At 41.5% G+C, this 20,222-nt stretch overlaps 1 protein-coding gene across 13 annotated transcripts in view; it reads right to left on the bottom strand.

Moving 5' to 3' along the window:
* ablim1a (actin binding LIM protein 1a) overlaps nucleotides 1–20,222 on the bottom strand; it is a 40,970-nt gene that overhangs the window by 12,566 nt on the left and 8,182 nt on the right. For 10 of the 13 annotated variants that reach the window (XR_008829589.1, XR_008829590.1, XM_056395816.1 and 7 more), the window contains 5 exons: nucleotides 8,311–8,448; nucleotides 4,863–5,046; nucleotides 4,067–4,176; nucleotides 2,095–2,221; nucleotides 1,877–1,970 (listed from right to left, as the gene is read on the bottom strand). Coding sequence is in view for 11 of the 13 variants with exons in the window: in XM_056395816.1 (XP_056251791.1) it covers nucleotides 1,877–1,970; nucleotides 2,095–2,221; nucleotides 4,067–4,176; nucleotides 4,863–5,046; nucleotides 8,311–8,448 (653 nt within the window). In the remaining 2 variants the exon portion in view is untranslated. Of the gene's footprint in view, nucleotides 1–1,876; nucleotides 1,971–2,094; nucleotides 2,222–4,066; nucleotides 4,177–4,862; nucleotides 5,047–8,310; nucleotides 8,449–16,456; nucleotides 16,656–20,222 lie in introns of those variants that run through there. The other 3 variants (XM_056395818.1, XM_056395820.1, XM_056395826.1) reach the window with 3 other exon arrangements.

Below are 20,222 nucleotides of genomic sequence, written 5' to 3'. Positions count from 1 at the left end.
GTTCTACCTACTCTCAGCCACATTTCTTTCCTCGAACAGCCAGACTGTGTTAGTGCAAGGGAGTGTTTCATCAGACCATGTGCACTGGTAACTGTTCTCCGTTCTTTCAAAAACAACTGTTGATGAAACAGTGGCACTGGGCAGCTGTGAGACAAAATGTTCCCCTGAAAATGTTGTATAGGATCCTGAAAACAGCCTGTTCCTCAGTAGTTGATGAGCTTAAGTGATGATCCATGACAGTATATTACAATGACAAGTAATTTAATCCTACTGTACAAAAATGGTAAGATTGTTCATATCGACTATGACCACCATGACACCTGCCAGTTTGACACAGTCAACCTGCTTTCAAATATCTGAGTGTTCCTCTTTGTGATAACCTGCATAATGCAATGCAATAAAATGATCTCGCAGCTACAGTGGCTCAGTTTCCATCCACACTGATGTGGTACTTTACATGCAGAGTGCTCCATTATAAAGCTTGTGTGACTTTGACCGGGAGCGATAAATAACCAAATGAAATTTCGCCTGCTGTATAACAACCCTCAGTAACATTTCAACAGGCAAGTGGCCACTCAGAGATATGGAACCACTGACTAATATTTGCATTTTATATTTTACTGTATCAAAAACATCTACAGAGTGGCTATAGCAAGAGCTCCCTTCATAGCACCTCCTACCTAATACTTTCCTAATGTACACTGTAAAACTGAATTTCCCTCTCAGGGATAATAAAGGTACTTATGCTATATGTGTAGGCTGCCTATTTCTCTCTGTCTTTAATAGCTACATTAATGCATTAATGAGCAATTCACATTGCACTCCCAGAGCAGCAGACAATATGCAAACCTGCCAATGTCTACACAGTATTTGACCTGGGTCTTGGGTCAGTGATTAGACTATCAGACAGACTGGTGTGGCTTTGGTCCCACTGATCCATTGGCAGGAGCTCAGGGGTGTGATGCTGAGGCCTTTTCCTATTGTCATAAAGGCCTGCCTTAGTGGTGGATTAATGTAAGCCTGGTTGGCTGGCTAGCATTGACATTTTCATACCATTAAATGACACATAACTCAGTGTCTGATTGGATCACTGTCTGCAGAACAGACAGGCTAGCACTTCACTAGAGACTAGTGAAATGAGACCGAGTGAAGGGCAGAAGTGCTGGTAACATTTTTACATAAACCCAACCCAGACAATGTTGATAAAGTTTCACAAGAGTTTCATAACAGCTGCATAACACACAGTATTAATGAATAATGATCACTTCCTAAATGTCTGATCACATTAGGTGTTTTATGTAATAGTTATATAATTTGTGGCAGAGCAAGCTTGTTTGAGTGTGTGCGAGCATGTGTATTTAGGCAGAGTTGGAGAGACCTAAAAATCTGCTACGAATTAATCTTTTAGTTGAATACAGTCATGTCAAAAGTCTATTTGGCTCGTTTCTGAAGAGATTACACTGGAGATTATCAAACTGCATTTCACAATTTCACTCCAATGCAACATCCTCTGTCTCTACAGGGAGCAGAATGCAGATGTTGCAGCTGAGCACCAGAATTTGTTAACTGTGAACTTACTTCTATGCGCAATATCTAAATCCACATAACACAAAACTTTACTTGAGGTAAATGTTGCAAATCCATCTCCTCTAATTGTTAAATAAACATAATGACTCAAGATCAAGTGAAAGTATTTGTTCCCTTAGAACTCTTTCAAACTTACCTTAAACAGGATTCATATGAAATCCAGGTGCAATATTAATAGTCAGTTTACAGAAGAATATTCAGCTGCACAGAGAGACATCTGCCTGTACTAGCTAGGGAGCCAGTCAGATGGTGACAGCTGTGTGTGTGTTGGTGTGGGTGTGTGTCTTACCTCAAGCACCTTCCCTGTAATGAACTGATGACACGCCTCACACTGAACTCCAAAATGGATCTGGTAGTCCTTCTCACAGTAAGGGGCACCATCCCTGGGAGGGAAGACACAAACTTAAGTGCTACGGCCTTGACAGTGAAATATCCTAGTATGTGAACTTCATGCAAGCCTGAATTTGAACAAGTAGCCTGTAACCACAGCATATATGCGCCGCTTACTTGCTGATGTACTCGCCGGTAAGCACTTTGTTGCAGGCCTTACACTTGAAGCAGCCCAGATGCCACTGTCTGTCCAATGCTAGAAGAGCCTGTCCATTCTTAATGTCTCGACCACATCCTGCGCAATCTGTGAAAAGCAAAAGTGTCATGGCTTAAAAACACATAAAGGTGAATTAATGCTCGGTCATGAAAAAACAACGCCTTTAATGGGCTCACATTAATAACCAGGGGATAAATTATTGCATGCCAAGAGTGAGACATCTTGTCAGATCTAACCCAAGACACTAGGTGGTGATAGAGGGTAACCGGCAATGTTCTGACAGCTGCCTCTTTCCATCATCCACATTTCTCTTACCATGGCTCTAAAAGCTCCATCCATATCCAAGTAGGATACAGAGGCTCTAAAAGTGTAAGAGGTTGGATTCTAAATGAACAATCTTCTTGTCATCTCTTCTTTAATGAATAGAGGATGAAAGCAACACTGAGCCCACTGCAACCACAGGGGACGATAACTATGTAAGGCATAACGAGGCTGCGATGATGACGTGAGGAGAATCAGCATGCCTTATTTATAGGTGACCTTGTCTAAAAGCTCTTCAAATGCCAACAGAGAGACCAGTGGAGGTGAGAGAGAGGGGGAGAGAGGGAGAGAAGGAGAGAGGGAGAGAGGGAGAGAGGGAGAGAGGGAGAGGGAGAAAGAACAGGAAGAGAAAGAGAGAAAAGAAGAAGAGGGAGGATGACAGGAGTTGGAAGAGCAGGGGTTTGAGGGCTTCACATTCGCTGTTCCAGAGGAAAGGAAATGCATGGCCATGCATTATTTAGCAAGACCTGTCTTGGTGTTATTCATAAAGGAACATGGCTGGCCGAACACAGCTGCGTTTACAGAGAAGAAGTGAAGAAAGGTGGAAGAACTCCCTGATGGATACCTCCTCAGTATTCAGTCTTCAAGCATAACTGGGTTGCAGGAGAGCTCCTCACAAACAATTTTCTGCTATACTGTACTATTATGTGAAACTGTTGCGGAGCACCAGCTACAAACTCTTACACACACTTACTTAATTGATATTTTCCTCCTTTATTTCCTCTTAAAGAAATTGTTTGACATTTTGAGAAATATTATTTGTAATCTTTCTGAGAATTAGAGAAGATTGATACCACTTTCATATCTGTACATTCAAAATGAAGATATATTCAGCTGTTGGTTGGCTTAGCGGCTGCAGGAAACAGGAGGAAATAGCTACCTAGCCTGGCTCAGTACAGAGTTACCAAGATCTGCCTACCAGCACCTCCAAATCTCAATAACACTTTGTATTTTGTTTGTTTACACTGTTCAAAAACCAACCCTAACCCTAACCCTAACCCTAAATTGGGATTTTGCTAAGCTAAGCTAATCAGTTGCTATCACACATGCAGACTTGAGAGTGTATCGATCTTTTCAGCTAACTCTTGAAAAGAAAGCAGAAAATGAAATATTCCAGCTATCCTGTGCAACATTTCATACACATTACCCCAAAATTCAAACACTACAAAAATTTTAAGAAAAGCTTTATGGGTTTGAACAATGTTTGTCTAAGGGGGTAGTAGTGAGGTTCACCATTCCATATATTTTACAATAGTTTTTTATGTCTTGAACAGATCTGAACATTTTGGTTGGTGTTTAGTTAGGTTTATGCTAATACTGAGCGGGCAAGATGATTGATGTGAAAATTATTCTTCACAGCACAAATATCACAGCAGTAACTGGTGGTTGACTGGTCAACAGTTACATTAAATGTCACACATGAATCACACATGAAAGCTTAATTTTCTAGACTTTTTGTTTTTGTAAAACTTTCCTGATTTCAGTTGCAGTAATACACTTTCAATTCTACTGCAAACGTCTGTGTGGAAGCCAAAATAGCATCATGCGAAAGTAAATGCCTTCATGTGCAGTCCCCTGTATGCATGTGTTTATTAGTCTATGGCTACTTACTGCTGGAGCCCAGGATGTCCTTTGGTCCTGGAGACATGGGCTCGACACAGTACTGGCACAGACAGTCCTTCCCGTTAAAGGTCACCCTGTCCCCTGCAGGGAACGGTCGTCTGCAAGTGGGATGACATCAACAATTGGTCAACAAGACATGAACTATGGCCCTGTGGCAAGTGCAAGGGTTTATTAGCTGTGGCTTGCAGGTTGTCTGATGGTGCTAAACATGATAGGGCCTGATGATGTGCACGTGTGTTAATGCTGTCCATATGAGGAGGCCATTTAGTTTTTACGACACAGATGTGACATACAGCATGGTATTATATACTTCTGCTGGTATTCCCGCCATCTTTGACTTCAACTTTTGTTTTTACATCACTTTACATGTTTCTGAGCTAAAATGTCATTATCACTGTATTGGAAAGTCATACACAAATGCAAAAAAGTAAGATGTAATTAGATCTAGTGATTTTGATCAGAATGAATAAATGTAATGGAAAATAATGTGGAAAATTCTGGTCAATTTTGGCCACAGATATGTTATTAGTACAAATTCAATCAGGAAGACTGAGATATTATCATGTCATGTTTCCCTTCAAATGCTCCAATTATGTTATTATTGACCTTTTTTCTTCTTTACATGGGCACATCCCTTGGCCTGCACTTCCTCCAAACCAACAGACAAATTTACTGCTTGTTTCGCAATGTAATTACACTATTTCTGAAATTCACAAGAGTTACCTCAGTTTGATCTGTGGTTTATCAGGTAATAATAGTGGCATGAAAAGACTGGATGTCTTACTTGCAGATGGTGCAGACGAAGCAGGCAGGGTGGTAGGTCTTGCCCAGGGCGGTGACCACTTCACCCTCCACAAAATCCCCACAGCCATTGCAGCGGGTGCCGTGCATGCGTTGGTAGTCCAGCGTGCACAGATACTCTCCATTCTTCATAAAGAAGCCCCCCTGGGCAAGGTCACATCCACACACTGTACCGGGCACACACACATATTGGCACTCTGCAAGTCAGGTCCAACCATCAAGCCACCCAGCTTCTCCATGTATCAATGGCTTTGTTAAGACTTGCTAGTCTGTGTAATCCTGAGAGGCTCACTGAATGCATGAAATGGATGCTGACTAAAAAATCTGTGAATGATACATTTTAACAGCTCTGTGTGTTACGATGTGAAGCATAACAAAATCTTTTCATCAGCAGTGCTCACAGTTACAATAAAAATCTTGAAGCTTCTCCCACTGACAGAACTTTATGAATTGAGGGCTTGAGTCAATTAATCAGCATCACTATAGCAAGGTCATTTCATTGTCAGCATGGAGGTAGACTGTTCAATGCAATAACAATTCTACAATTGTCCAGCCCAGGAAATAGCCTTAATCTGTTTCTGAAGATAACCGGCTCTAAATACTCCATACTACATTGTCAGTCTATAACAAGCTTCCTTCCATTCAAATATAACCTTCTCATCTAGGCAAACATGAAAGGCTGACAAAGGCAGAAATATAAATGAGGGAACAATTGAGAGAGTGGAATATTTCAATGTTGGTGTGACACTGTTAGGGTTTGGTTTTACTATTAATCACATGAAAGATTGTTAATACTGCAGGAAAATGTTGAATGTACAACCCAACAGTGGCTCTGTGATATCAACCAGAGACCTTCAGGGTGGTTAAAGATTTCTGAATTTTCATTTTTTGGTTGGTCCGTCATGAAACACAAGTTTTTAACTTAGCATGATTTGACCATCCCCTGTGTGTTAGCCATCTTCAAATAGGATTTCATTGTGTCTGCTTTTCAGCAGTCAGTCATAAAATTTTAATAGGTTCACATCACGTGTATAATAAGGCTGTGGTGCTGTAGTGAGGCTGTACTCAGGCATTGCGGCACTTTGAGCTAAATGCTAACATCAGCATGCTAAAATCTCACAATATGCTAAGCTGCTAAGCATGCTAATGTTTAGCAGGTCTAATGTTTACCCTCTTCACAATCTTAGTTTAGCATGTTAGCATGCATGAACATTTGCTAATTAGCACTAAACACCAAGTACAGCTGAGGTTGATGACAATGTTATTATAAGTATTTGGTCATAAAACAAATGGACAAATTAAAATTTGGACTTAATAATGGAAAGTTACAAAATAACCATAGTGATTACAATTCATCCTTAGGAGAACATGAATGTCTATACCAAATATCATCCAGTAGTTGTAGAAACATTTCACTCAAAACCACTAATGACAACCTCCTGGTGACTCTAGAGGAAAAGTCAGGGGATCACCAAAGTCATTAGGATTCATCTTCTGGGGACCATGAATGTCTATACAAAATGTGATGGCAGTCCATCCAATAGCTGTTCAGTCTGGACCAAAGTGGTTGACTGATACCAACACATAAACCTAAATAAATCTTGTCTTGTGTAATTATATCATATTCCAGAAACGTCAAGTCACTCCCTCCAAAAATTTCATCAAAGGAACATGAGTCATTGCACTAGCAAAAAAAAAACTGAAAATATTAGTAATAGTCTTTGCTTCCTTTTGATTTTTTTGATCACATGTGCTATGCAGTCCACCACCTTCCAGCACCTCAGAGTGAGCCTGGGAATTTAATAGCCTTTCGAAAACACCACATCTAAGAGGGAAAATATTTTGATGTTGAGATAACAGCACCTAATCATTCTTATGCAATGAGCCACAATAAATCCTGGGGATGAATGGGAGTGTGTGAGGGAAAGAATCAGATTTAATTGCATTAGGGCTCAGGGATGATGAGATTAGCTTGTAAGCTAACTGAGTCGAGAGAAAACCAGCAGTGGAGATCTGGTGACCTTTGACTCTGATGTCCAACCACCTCAGCTTTTCAACAGATGCATGCCATTACATAAAATGCCTTTTTGGAAATTGAATAGGGTGAACTAATGAAACTGAAATGAAAATGAATATATGGAAACTGAAAGGTTTCACTTTCATGCATTTCATGGAATGAGATCAACACAAAAAAATAGCTATTTGGGATTTGTCAACCAAGGGATAGTATCTGTTAATAGCCTCTCAGTGTCAATAAGCTCAGTTAACCTGGCATGACCACAACTCTCACAGGTTGGATAATTGACAAATGCACACATAAATTTAGAGCAAGGACTAGGACAGTGTGTCTTTTGGCTATTAAAGCTGTCTTCTTGTCTTCTTTGGCAACTGCTAACTCACACACACACACACGTATACATTGTCACATACGATTTTATCACCAGCGACTCTCTAAAGGCATGCATATCCACTTGTAAAGAATGGAATTAGGTACTAATCTTAGTGTTTGTTTGTGTTATTTTGGGCCCTTGGTGAACTAAGCTAACTCTATAACAGTGCTCCAGTCACAGATTAACTACGAGGGCTTCAGTGGGGCAGGTTCAGCTTACAAGAGTGGGACTGCATGGTCAGATGTGGGCGGCTCCATTGTAATCATGCCAGAATGCCAGAAATCCATCAGTAATAAGGCTAAATGCAGAAGGATTTGTACTGTCGCTTGTCACAGCAGTCTGGATTGTACTTTATTTGAAGTCTGAGGTCTGAGAAGTGAACATGAGTTCTGCCTCCATGTATCTCCCTCATTAGAGGAAGATGGAAAGGACGTTGTGGCCTTTAGGGGCTTGTACAGTTCCTATCCAGCTGGGTGATTGGGATGCTTTTTGGGACAGTCATGGAAAAATAATTTATTCACTTACACTTTTGTCTTTTTATTTTAAGACACATCAGTCCCTCTATACTTGTCCCTCTGTAGTTGACTATCATACTTCACCAGTACACACCTCATAGAGGAGAATCATATGTTGTTCATTAGATAGCATGTACTGAATGGAAGGAAGGAAATGTCCTACTATTGTGACAGTATCAAATTAGCAATGAATTTTAAAACTTCACACATTAGCTGCCAATTTTCACGCAACTCCCACATTCTCCTTCTTCTATTCAGAAAAAAATACTGTCTAAACTGTCTGATGGCTCATTTTTAAATTGTAAACATGTTTACTTATTTACAAAAGACCGGTCTTTTTCATCATAATATTAGGGTGATCAAGTAGAGAGTAAGGCTGAGCTAATTCACAAGTAGTAAATACAAGAAAAACCCATTCAACACCAGATATTTCATTACATAAAAAGCCCAATTACCAATGGCAAATAGTATCTTTACTGAAATGGTTTCATTATTTTCTTCATTAATCAGCTGTGTAACACCGTACCTTTACAGGTGAAGCACTTGAGGTGGAAGTGCTTGTTCTGTACCCGCAGCACCTCACCCTTACATGGCTCCCCACACTTGTAACACTGAATCAGGGGCTTCTCTGAGGGGTGGTGGTGTGTGTCCTGCGCATGAGCCACTGCAAGAGAGGAGACATTAGCATTACTATTGAATTGTAATGTTGATGAGTCATCGTGGTCTCTGGATGTGGTAGTCTCTGCATTATTTGTGACATTGCTGTTTTTTTTAAGTTTATCTGAAGACACGCTCTGCACAAGCACCTGAATCTGCAGCATCACACAAACACCACAGATAAAAACCAACTGCTGTGAGGCTGTCAGGGTAAAAAAAAAACAAAAAAAAAAACAGAATAACATTAAGAAGGACAGCAGAACTTGGGGTTCACGTCCCAGATAGGCTCTCTAGGGAGCAATAACCTAAATATAGTCTGCCTTGATCAGTGGCGGATGGAAAGTCAAAATGCTGAGGGGAGCAGGGCTTGGTAAATGGCACGCTAAAAGGGTATTGACGAAATCTCTTTCACTACTGAGTTTACTGTACTTTCATCCTCAAAGGAAAATATCAATTTAATTTATGGGCCATTTCCCTTCTATACTTCGCGTATGTTCCCAGCAATTATCTAACTATCCCACTGTGACTTCTTTCTTTTTTACCATCTTTAAAAAGTAAGTTTTAATCACAAACACAGCTTGAGTTTAACCTCTATCATATGCTATCAAAGACAATGAATAAAATAATCGAAACACAGTGTTAATTTGAGCTACATGCTACCGTCATGTTGATGTGTATCAGGTGTATTGTTTATGTTAACAGTCCTTGATAGGTATGTTATTAGTGGTCAAAAACTGCATTTGACAAATGAAAAATTTGACCGGATCACTGCTATGTGAAAAGTCAGGGGCTCAGCAAAGTGATTACAATTCATCCTGAGTAGAGTATCTGAACTAAATTTCATGGCCAGTCCGCCCACTATTTGCCGAGACATTCGACGCAGGCTGCAAATCTCAACCTCATGTTGGTGCTGGGGAAAAAGTCAAGGGGATCACCAAAGTCAGCAGGATCCATCGTCTGGGAACCGTGAACATGTCACAGGTTTTTGGCCAATCCATGAAACTACTCTGGTTTCGCTAGCATGCATAGCTCTTAATCTGAGTAAAGCTTTAGACATCACGTTCTTAATGAGAGTATTTTGACAACCATCATAATTACACAGGACAGAGAAGCTATTATCAACTTGCTTTATCCATACAAGCAGTATCAAGTACTATGTTTAGATCCATGTCAGTCTGTGGCCCTCCTCAGTAAAAAGTTAGGGTTAGACAGAGACATAGACAGACATGAATCCAGCACTAGTGTATGGGGCGTAAACACTGCTGCAGTGCCGCACTGCACACAGCTTATCAGCTATTGAGGGGAGCAGCAGATTATTTCACATTCAGGAGCTTTAACTAGCAAGGCAGCCTCACTCTTTCATCCTCTCATTTCCTCTTTCTGTCTCTTTTGCAAACAAAGATACACACACAGACACAAACATGCACACACACACACACACACACTAAGAATATACATGAAAGGATCTCTGCTCTTTCTGCTCTGCAATGAATCATTAGTCGGCAAGGCTAAAATAAGACACCACCAAAGGCACAGAAATAGCATGATGACCAATCGATGGCCCATTAAAGAGAGACATTACTCTGGATTATTGATGACTTGGCCTAGCTTGTATCCCACTTCTAGAGTCGCACTGGCTGTCTGATATTGAGAGCCCAGTCTTCAAAACATTATTTTTTTTAATGAGACACTTGAGCACTCTTTGATTCATCCTCTAGGGGCAGTCTGGAATGTCCTATGCCAGTTCTTGTGGATACAATTCAGAGAGCATCAGTCTATTCATAATTTGGATTGGAGGAACAGATAGAGGGCTGAAATGGTGAAAATCAGTGGAAGAAGAAGACAGTGTGGCAGGAGGGAGGCTGGAAAGAATGTGGGTACAAGGGGCAGGGGGGCGTGGGTGGGGTGGGAGGATCTGTCTCCCTGGTATCTCTAATGTGATCACACTCAGCAGGACAATGAGTCATCTATGGGTGAACCAGACTACTGTGACAGTGAACTGAATCTCAGCACCTCTGTGTGTGACATTGCACCTCCATAGAAAACAGAGGCCATCTGTGTAACTGCACATTGCAAAAATATCCAGCCTAACAAGTTACTGAAGCCTTGTGCACACACTGGAGCAACTTAAAGGAGAATTCAAGTTCACAACAATTTAGGTCTTATTTACATAGTTTTGGCCATCGTTTTTATTGGTTAGGATAACACTACACTCATAAAAGCATTTGCTCAGATCTGAGAACACAGACATCACTATACAACGTGTGACAGGGCAAGAAATAAGCAGTCAGAAGTCTGTCTATCCTCTGAGTACACTGCTATTATTACTGTTATTATTACTGATGGTAATGATGGCCGAAACTACAAAATGAGACCCAAGTTTTGATAAACTGATAAATCCTTTAAATGTCCATATAGTATAAAGGTAGATGTCCATGTGTTGTTTGATTATGAAGCAGGTCTAGGTTCTATATTAATACTGTAAAAGCATCAAAGCGCCCACAGAGAAATGCACACAGCCTGTATTCAGACACTGAGCCTTAACAGCTTAGCTGTCAGGACTTCTGTAACTTTGTGATGTCATAACAAAGCAGTCACCTCAGCCATGCCCCAAGACCATCCCACCTGGACCCCACCATCCAACCATGCAATACTTATTTTCTATTTACCTGAAATCTGCTATATTTTTATTTGATCACTCAGCCAATATCTTCTTAGGGTAGTTCAACTTGTTTCCAACATAGCGTAGATTAACTCTTATTTTAGTAAACAAAATACCACCACCTTTATATATTTTTGAAGTAATGGAGTCAAGAAATTGACATATTTTTAACATGCAACACGCTGTAAACACAACACTGACATTTTCACTTCATGGAGTTGATATAATAAAGCCAAGATTTTGCTTATTCCTACTCCTTAATACAATATTCACTCTCCTGTTAGCTGCTCTGGTCTCCATCAACTCCTGAGGGACAGATCTAATTCTTTGTGGGTTTGTCACTATGATAAAAATCTTTCACATTACACAGTCATTTTATTCAACATCAATATAAGAGCAGCTTTAAAGTATATATTTTTCATTGCTGTGATGCCAATAATCTCCCTTTGAGCCTGTTTCTGTTGCTGACTTACTATCTTTAACATTTCATTGAGTGTTGTGCTGTCAGTAGGGACAACCCAGAATGGAAAAGTCAACACTGCTAACGTCATAACAGTTTGACAAAAATCCAAGACAGATGTTTGAATTCCTTGCACAGAGGATCTAAAAAAATGAGGTTTGGATGGGAATCTGTGAGCACTGTGTGTTTTTCCAGCTTAACCCTGCCTCTTCCACTGTAAAGCTCTGTGTTTGCCTCAGCAGCGGCTGCATGGGAGGGGAGTGAGACTGGCAAAATCAAGCCAGGAGGGCAACTCTTCATACATTACAAAAACACACATAAAAGGGGCTGTTAAATTTGTTGAAATGATTTAGATTTATAGGATTTGTTTGGATATAAAATCCATCAGTGAGATCTCTTTCAAATGTTTAGCAGGCTGCCACACTTATCACTGTGTGTCTACAAAAGCATGACTTCAAGCAGTTTTACTTCAGTAACATGGACTTGAAATAAATCCATTAGTGGGTCTTTAAGGGTTCTTGTGATAACAGCAAAATGGCGCTTGATTTGCCAGGATATATACTGTATATATTATGTAACTCTATAAATACATAAGCATGCGGTACACGAAGCAACCTCAGCGCAGAGCAACTTACTGTGAAATATACAGTAGCACAATTTTTCCGACTGGTGCTCACATTCCTCATTCTGGGCTGGTGTTGGCTGTGCTGACAGAGTGATCTGTCCTGCCTCATCACCAGGGGATAAAGTGACTGATATGAGCCTAAACACACAATGAACACACACACACTCACACACACACACACACACACACACACGCCCGCACACACACACACACACACACACACACACACACGCACACAAAACCATGGCACAGAGGGAACAATAACCAGCAGAGCATCCCAAAGCCAGGCACAGAGGAAAGGGGGGTGCTCTCTCCACCCCTACATCCCACCCAAGCCCCCCACCCCCACACCCATTTAAGCAAAGCCTAGCTGCGTTGGCAATAATAAAGGCTGCAGATGATACTCTAGAGGGAAGTGAAGAAGGCCATCTTGAATCCCCTGAGGACAGATTTTCCCATAACACGTGCCCCGGCCTCGCTAGTAAATAACAATAAGAGTGGGGCTATTGATAGAGAGTGCAGGATTTGCTTAGGAAGATTCCGACTTTGTTGACTTCATTTCCTACCATAAACCCAGAGGAATGTATAACCATAGTAGCAGTTTGGAAATGCAGTGGGAGAGGGGGGAATTCAATTAAACAATAGAGGAAAGATGAAAAGGCCTAATAAAATATTCAGTCGCTCGCTGCCTTTGTTACCGTAAGATTCACAGACACAAGAGTTTCCAGTACAGACAGACAGCAGACCCAAAGGAGTGTGTGTGCATGCTTGTGTGTGTGTGTGTGTCTGTACAGTATGCATGCATGTGCTCAAGTGTGAGTGACAAAGATGAGGGCAGATGAAGAGAGAGGTAAAAGCAGTCATCTCCACTTCTGGCATCTATGCCAATACTTTTGGCTCCAGATGTGTCTGCTTCATTGGCAACAAAGCACACAAACGGGCACACACACACACACACACACACACACACACACACACACACACACACACACACACACACACGCACACACTTTCACTTTTTACTATATACTTATATATACTTATATCCATCCCAGTCAGTTTGGAATATCAAAGGGCACAAAATATGCCCACCATGAAATCCCAAAGCCTGATCTGACGAGAGTGTGTGTGTGTGTGTGTGTGTGTGTGTGTGTGTGCGCGCGCGTGCTTGCTTGTGCATGCATTTGGGGGGAGGGCATTTGGAGCTCTTTATCACCCAGACATAACAAGGAGCTCTTAACCCTCCCCTCCATGAATATGTATGGCTGTATTCACCGCCTCCCCAACCCTGTGCCCCACTACCAGTGTCCCAGACAAAGCACTTCAAACGCGGGCACAAATTGCGGGGGGAGAACTCTATTGGCCTCCACCAGGCCCCCCAACCTTGAATAGCTAATCCTCAGGGACCTGGGTTTGGAATAATGATCTGCTCTGAATGGTTGAACGCCACAGTGCGGAGCGTTTGTTGCTGGGCAGGTACACAAGAATAATAATGCGCTGATAAACAGAGAGAGAGAGAGAGACTTCCAGTCCCAGTCACTTATCTGAGAGGAGACAATGGTGGCTTCATGAACTGCAGAAGTCATTGTGTTTGCAGAAGTGGAGCTGATGAAGGCCTTGGCTCTTTGCCTCTGAATGGCAGCCCGTTACGGCCCCACACTCCTGTGCCGTGTTTCCTCTGATAATCAAACCGATTGATGCCAGACAGGGAGGATGTTTGTTGATGTATGGCTACAGTCTGTATTTCTTTCATGCGATTCTCATGTCTCCCATGTTGTTTTAGCCTGCATATTTTAGGTCAGTGACTGTCTCTCCCCCGGCCGACCACTTATCTCATCTGTATATTCTGGTCCTCTGTGCCAGCTGTACAAACAGTATGTGTCTATGAGGGTGTGTGTTGCATTGATGTCTGTGAAAGGGTTTAGCTCCTCTTTCAGGGGGTAGACACTGGCAAGCTTCAAAGATGAGGCACCACTGCAGTTTGTCTGCAGCACTCTGCGAAATCACGTTAGGCAGCTACAGAGGCACATGATACTGGACTTTCATGTCAAAAGAAAATGTTCAGATTTTGAATGCAGAGAGAGTGCAGGGAGTTGGTGTTTCTGTGCACGAGGCAGCCGACGTACATGTGAAGACGATGATCTAATTTCACAGAGTGCAGTCAGCAGGGCTTCTTACGCAATTTAATGCAGACAACGTGAGAAAGAGAAAGTGCACAAATAAATCAGCGGGATGTTCAACGTGCAACAAATCTCAGAATCATGTGTAAATCAAGGTAAAAAAAAGATCAGACTGCCTTGGGTACACATGGCCCCAATAAATTACAAACTACTTCAAGGGTATTCTTGGCTTTGAAAATAGGACAACCGCCTGCACGCGCTCAAAACGCTAACACTGCAATCCCTTGATTATGATTCATCATTCTGAGCGTACTATTTGGTCAGCTTTGCAAGCTGATGGTACAGAGCCCACCTGGCTGGCCTCCTGACAGGTTGCAAGATGAGATCCCTGGAGGATACATGAAGAAATCTTAGGTTGCAAAAGCAAATTCCCATAGCTTTCTGTTTAGAGGAACGAAAAAGTACAGGCCTCCAAATGTGAACAACAAACCCAGACAAGCCGCCTGCCACCAACAAATCCCAAGAGTCGGCAGGCGAAGTAGCGGGTTAAGTCTAACGGAAAACTTTCAGAGAGGGACTGTGGAAGATGAACATGTGGCAGCCAGAGGTTACGGGTGTTCTGCCAGCACGGGGAACTCAGTGGCAAAGGCCTTTTCTTTGTGGCCTGTCGAATCCACATCAAGAGGACAGCTCCAGAGTCAGACGCCGCCTCCAGCCACCAGTGTACTGTCAAATACATAAACAAACCTACACGCTCACATTTGGATTTTCTTTTTTTTTTCTTTTTTTTTTGTGATAGAAATATTTTCAGACAAAAAACAAAAATATCACTTGCCCACACATAGAACGCAAACTCTATCTACACAAGCTGGAAGATTAACCCATTAAACAACCACTGAAACACAGCAGTAATATATCAAGTTCATTTCACTTTAGAAGGGACTTGAGTGTAATACTAACTGGTGATGACGTAGACCGACTTATTACTGTGATTAATGGCTCTTATGTTCATTTCCAGTCCAGTGAGCCAAGCGGGAAGGTGATGTAATACTTTGCCTTTTCCATTACAGCAAATAAAGTCTAAGGAATGTATATATGTTGAGGCTACAGAAGCTATTTCAGTTTAATTTCAATTAAATATTTGTTCTTAATTTTACTCAGTGGTAGAGAATTATTGCCGTTACTTATTTTTTGAATGATTTTAAACAGGAGCTTTTTGTATCATAGAAAATTGTGTCTACGTTTCTGCTTGCTGTGAGTCATACTGACAAACAATGGTCAACCTGACATACCCCAGTAAATTGCTGGGAATGTTAACATCTCCGGACCATGCCCCTTAATTTCACCTAATTCATCCCACACAGCTGGGTGACCTCAGTTATAGGTGGAAACAATCATCTTTTTCTCTTAACACGACACTATGAATGAGGCCACAGCTGACAACAATGGAGTGTACCTTTTAGATGGTCGCCATGGCAACGGCTGCAGACAGAGCGAGAGAGAGGGAGAGAGAGAGACGGAGAGTGCAGGTCCATAGCTCTGCGCAGTGTGGATCCCTACACTAGTGCTCCACTTTTCCTCCCTATACATGTTACCTCTTTACCTCGGTCTCCATAGTGTGTTCAGCGAGAACGATCACATCGCAGCCCTGACCATTTTACATTTGGTGTCACGCTCCTACACAACAAGCCAGATGCTTTGTTCCAACACATACATTTACATAAAGCCTGACGCTGCCAAATGAAGCTTCAACCCAAGCATCAGCTGCTAGAGAGTATCGAGAAGGGCGTAGCATGTTCAAGTCTTGAACATAGAGAGTGTTATGTTGAAGATGCACATTTATACTGTGTCATTAGTCATGATTCTTCCAAGCAACACACAGCCATATAACGAAACCCATATCCACATTCCCATGACTACATCATATAGCCACACATTTAACCAAACCAGAGTCTCTGGATTTAGTCAAACTAAATCTAATTCAAGCAGCCAGACACAAGAGTGCAGATCAGACTGGACATGCTGCACATCTACACACAGTGCAGACAGTCAACAACACAACAGGCAAAGCACATCCCATAAAAAACATACTCCTACACACACACACACACATACACACACGCTCTCTGACCGAGACCGCTGGAATACCTTTTTCTTTGACCATGACCATTGGAATCCAGGTAAATCTGCACCAGAAAAGGATCTGAGAATCGATCACCAGTAACACAGGAGCTGCTACTTCCTTTTCTTAGTCAAGACTGGAGAAAGAGAGCCCCCACGAAGAGAGAGAGAGAGAGAGAGAGAGAGAGAGAGAGAGAGAGGAGAGAGAGGTGTAGGCGCTGCTGAGCTCTCCTCCTGAAATCACCGTTACAGCGTGGGGTTTGCCTCCTGACTGGCTGCTTTCCTCCCATCCCTCTCCTCCTCCTCCTCCTCTGCCCACTCCTCCCCCTCCTCCTCCCTCCTCTTCCCCTCCTAGTCCCTTTCTCAGCCCCTCTGTTGTGTCAGCCGCCTCCTCATTGCAGCAACCAGGTGGCTGCTGCTGCTGCCTCTGTTTGACCCAAAATCCCCTACATGTGTATATATATATATAATCTGTAACATCTGTTTTTCTTCTTTTTCAGCTATAACATCTTGTCCTCATGACACGTCAGTTTGACTCTGCTTCCACTGCAAACTATAGGTATGATGTGCTATGATTAAAGAACTCAGCAAGCTAAGTTTAACTTGGAATAATCCTTTACCACATCACTGTACTGTATAACACACACCTCGACACCAAGACTTTTTATCACTACAACAGGGCAGCAGGCAGAGATTAATTACTTTCTCCAGTGCAGTAATTAGCCTGCTGCACTGAAAGACCAGTTTCGTTTAACAAAGATGACTGTATTTGACAAATAGTAAAAGAGCATGAGCCTGAAAATCATGAAATATGAAGCCACACAGCAAAAGACTGAGTTCTTTTGGAAATTGTGGTCTTTCGTGACAGTAACCGGAGGTGGTTATAGCACCAAAATTAATAATTAAAATTCAATAAAAAATGTACTAAACAGAGTACCCACACTTCAGAAAATGCTGGTAGGATGTTAAGCGCTTTTTGATCATGTGAGAATTAGGGTTATCTAATCAAATCCATTCAACACTGTCGAACTGATCATCATGAACTAAAGCCAGGCTCACCTTGAGTGACAGCCCTAAGTTGCTAATAATCGCACTGCTCCTAGCATGAGCTTTGTATTAATATCTTTAGTGGATCCTCTGTAATCCAATTACAGAGAGCACGGGAGAGCACTTCCTGTGATCCCGGCAAACACACCAGCTCTTATATCATATGCCTCTGAAATGACTGTATGAAATGTTGACATTACTTGTAAACTCTGCTTTAGAGAGTTTACTCTATCATAAGAATGTTGCAAAGCATAAGCAAGTTTCCCATCTGCAAGGGGGATAAAAAAAAAAAAACATTTGCAGCATGAAAAATGAATGCAAATCACTTTTATTTTTTTTATTTTGTTGCTTGGGATATCACACTGTTTTAGTATAGCATAAATTGTAACCGTACTGCTACTCCCTAACACTAACTGACTAACTAACTGAGACAGTGCTCTACAGTATAACGTGTTAATAAAGCTCTGTATTTGCCTCTTAGGGAGCAAATAACATCAACCAATACAATGTTTGAAATGAAATATGATTTCATAAGTAACTCAGCCATGTCACACCAGCAGATACTGGTGACCACACAGTCACTGATCCATGTGTCCCATGCTGGAACCTCACTGTTTCTTTCTATGGCTGAGAGAGAGGGGGGTTAGTTTTGCATCAGCACCACCTCTGTAATTGCTGATGCATGCAGCGCATTATGCATTCAGCATGCATTCATCCACTGCAGTGTCAACTGTGCCACCTGCTGGATACCCATCAATGTGCATCAGATACCACAGGGGCGTTTTCCTCTCATCAGGCGATGGCGACATGCCTGTGAGGCAAACGGTATAAATAGTTAGCGGACGTTTCTTCAGCACTACGCCCTTTTTTATTATGAAGGGAGGGAAATATGTCATGAGTTTGTGATGACTGAGGATTTGAGTGTTTTTTTAAAAAAAAAAAAAAAATGTTTTCCAAATGCTGTGTTTGGTCAAAAACCACCTACTTAAGAAAATTAGAGTTTTACAGTGTGGCTACTAACAGCTAAATGCAACATAAAGATGGCCTGTTACTGTGTGCAATGGACCTATTATCATCTTGCCTATTTAATAATCACTGTAGGAGCTACTGGACATTCATGCCACATAAGGCCTGCCAAGAGCAATTCCTGAGTAGCAAAGCCTATTATCAATGGATGAAAGGTTTCTACTGTATTTGGCTCACCTATGGATGATCCATGTCTGACCGTCCATTAATAACCTGACCAGGGAGCTTTAGACAGCACAGCCCTCATATCACTGACATTAAGCACGGTTATCACATAGCATGTGTATTTCATAGACAGCAATAAAAGCCATTTGATCTACAGTTATAGACTATTGCATTGGGTTGTAAAACCAGACTGACATTATAATGCAAAAGGTCACATTTACAGTAAACAACAGTGGTTTGTGTGGATATACTACACATTTATCACATTAATTAAAATTAGGATTGACGGATGCCAGACTCTACATACAGACGCACACAAAATTGCATACAGAACCTATATGTGTCAACACTCTTAGCTACACATCCTATGCACTGGATGATGATTTGCAGGTCCAACAGACACATAACGTAGCTGTCAGTAAATACTAATAACAAAGATGAACTTCTCAACTCTTTCGGAGCATAGGCAGACCTGCCTTTCTGTCTCTGGATAATGACAAGCACTTCACCAGCTTGTTTCTATTTTAAAATGGGTTACAAAACAGTGAGAACCATTTAAACAGCAATCCTGGGCTACCAGGTTCACTCCTTCATAGTGCATTTCACACAGGCTACATTAACATTCCTGTTTTGCAGCTACTTTGAGCAAACAGAAATGTGTTTTCACAAGAACCTACCAATTAAAAACATTGCATTTTAAATTTAAAAAATCTACAAACATAAAGAGCATGTTTTCCTATCCACAACCCAACAGGAAGCTTGGTCTGCTGACTTATTGTCATGTGAAATGTTTCTTTGTGGTAACATCAAATGCTCACTGGATAATTGTGGAGCAGAATCATTGCCACTCATATTCAAAAGCACTCAGCTGGTGAAATAATGCAGCATTGTTTACAGTATGGAAAGAGTGAACACAATGTTGCAGCTTTGTTGGGGCTGATGTCTCAACACTAACATGGTAAAGAAAAGGTTCGGGGTGAATAAAATGACGACTATTGTTTCTTTGTGAGTTTGAAATTCTTGCAAACTCACTTGAGACCCATTATTTCTTTTTTTTACTGATACTGGGTCTCAGAAGAGTCATGGAAGAATTTTTCCTGTCCAAAAAATTTAAAGCAGCAGTGAAATGACCCAGACTTGGCCTCTACAGAACTCGCTGAATATCAGCAGCAATCAACTGTCACTGTCACTGTTTGATTGATTTTAGCTGTCACTGAGGAAATGTAGGGGCTACAATAAGCCTTGACTTCTGTGATCTTTGACCCCGGGGTCAGTTTGCAGAGACAAACCTTCCTTGAACCAGGGCTAAAAGTCAAAATCAAACTTTAGCTCTAAAATAGAAGGTGCTGTTGTCTGCAGCATTTGCAAACAGCTTAGTGCCAAGCAATGATGATTTTACTACTGTGTCTGGCATGCAGTCAGAGGCTACATAAGGTCTGAAATCTCAACTTGTCCTCATGCCCATATTGTAATCCTGATGTAAGCCACCAAGTCGCTTCGTCATGTACTGTTGCTTGGCATAGTCCAGTAGGTCTGCCCTTGCATATGGGTTTGC

This window comes from Seriola aureovittata, chromosome 14 (assembly GCF_021018895.1).
Source record: "Seriola aureovittata isolate HTS-2021-v1 ecotype China chromosome 14, ASM2101889v1, whole genome shotgun sequence".
NCBI lineage: Eukaryota > Metazoa > Chordata > Actinopteri > Carangiformes > Carangidae > Seriola > Seriola aureovittata.
This window is presented reverse-complemented; position numbering and strand designations above follow the sequence as displayed.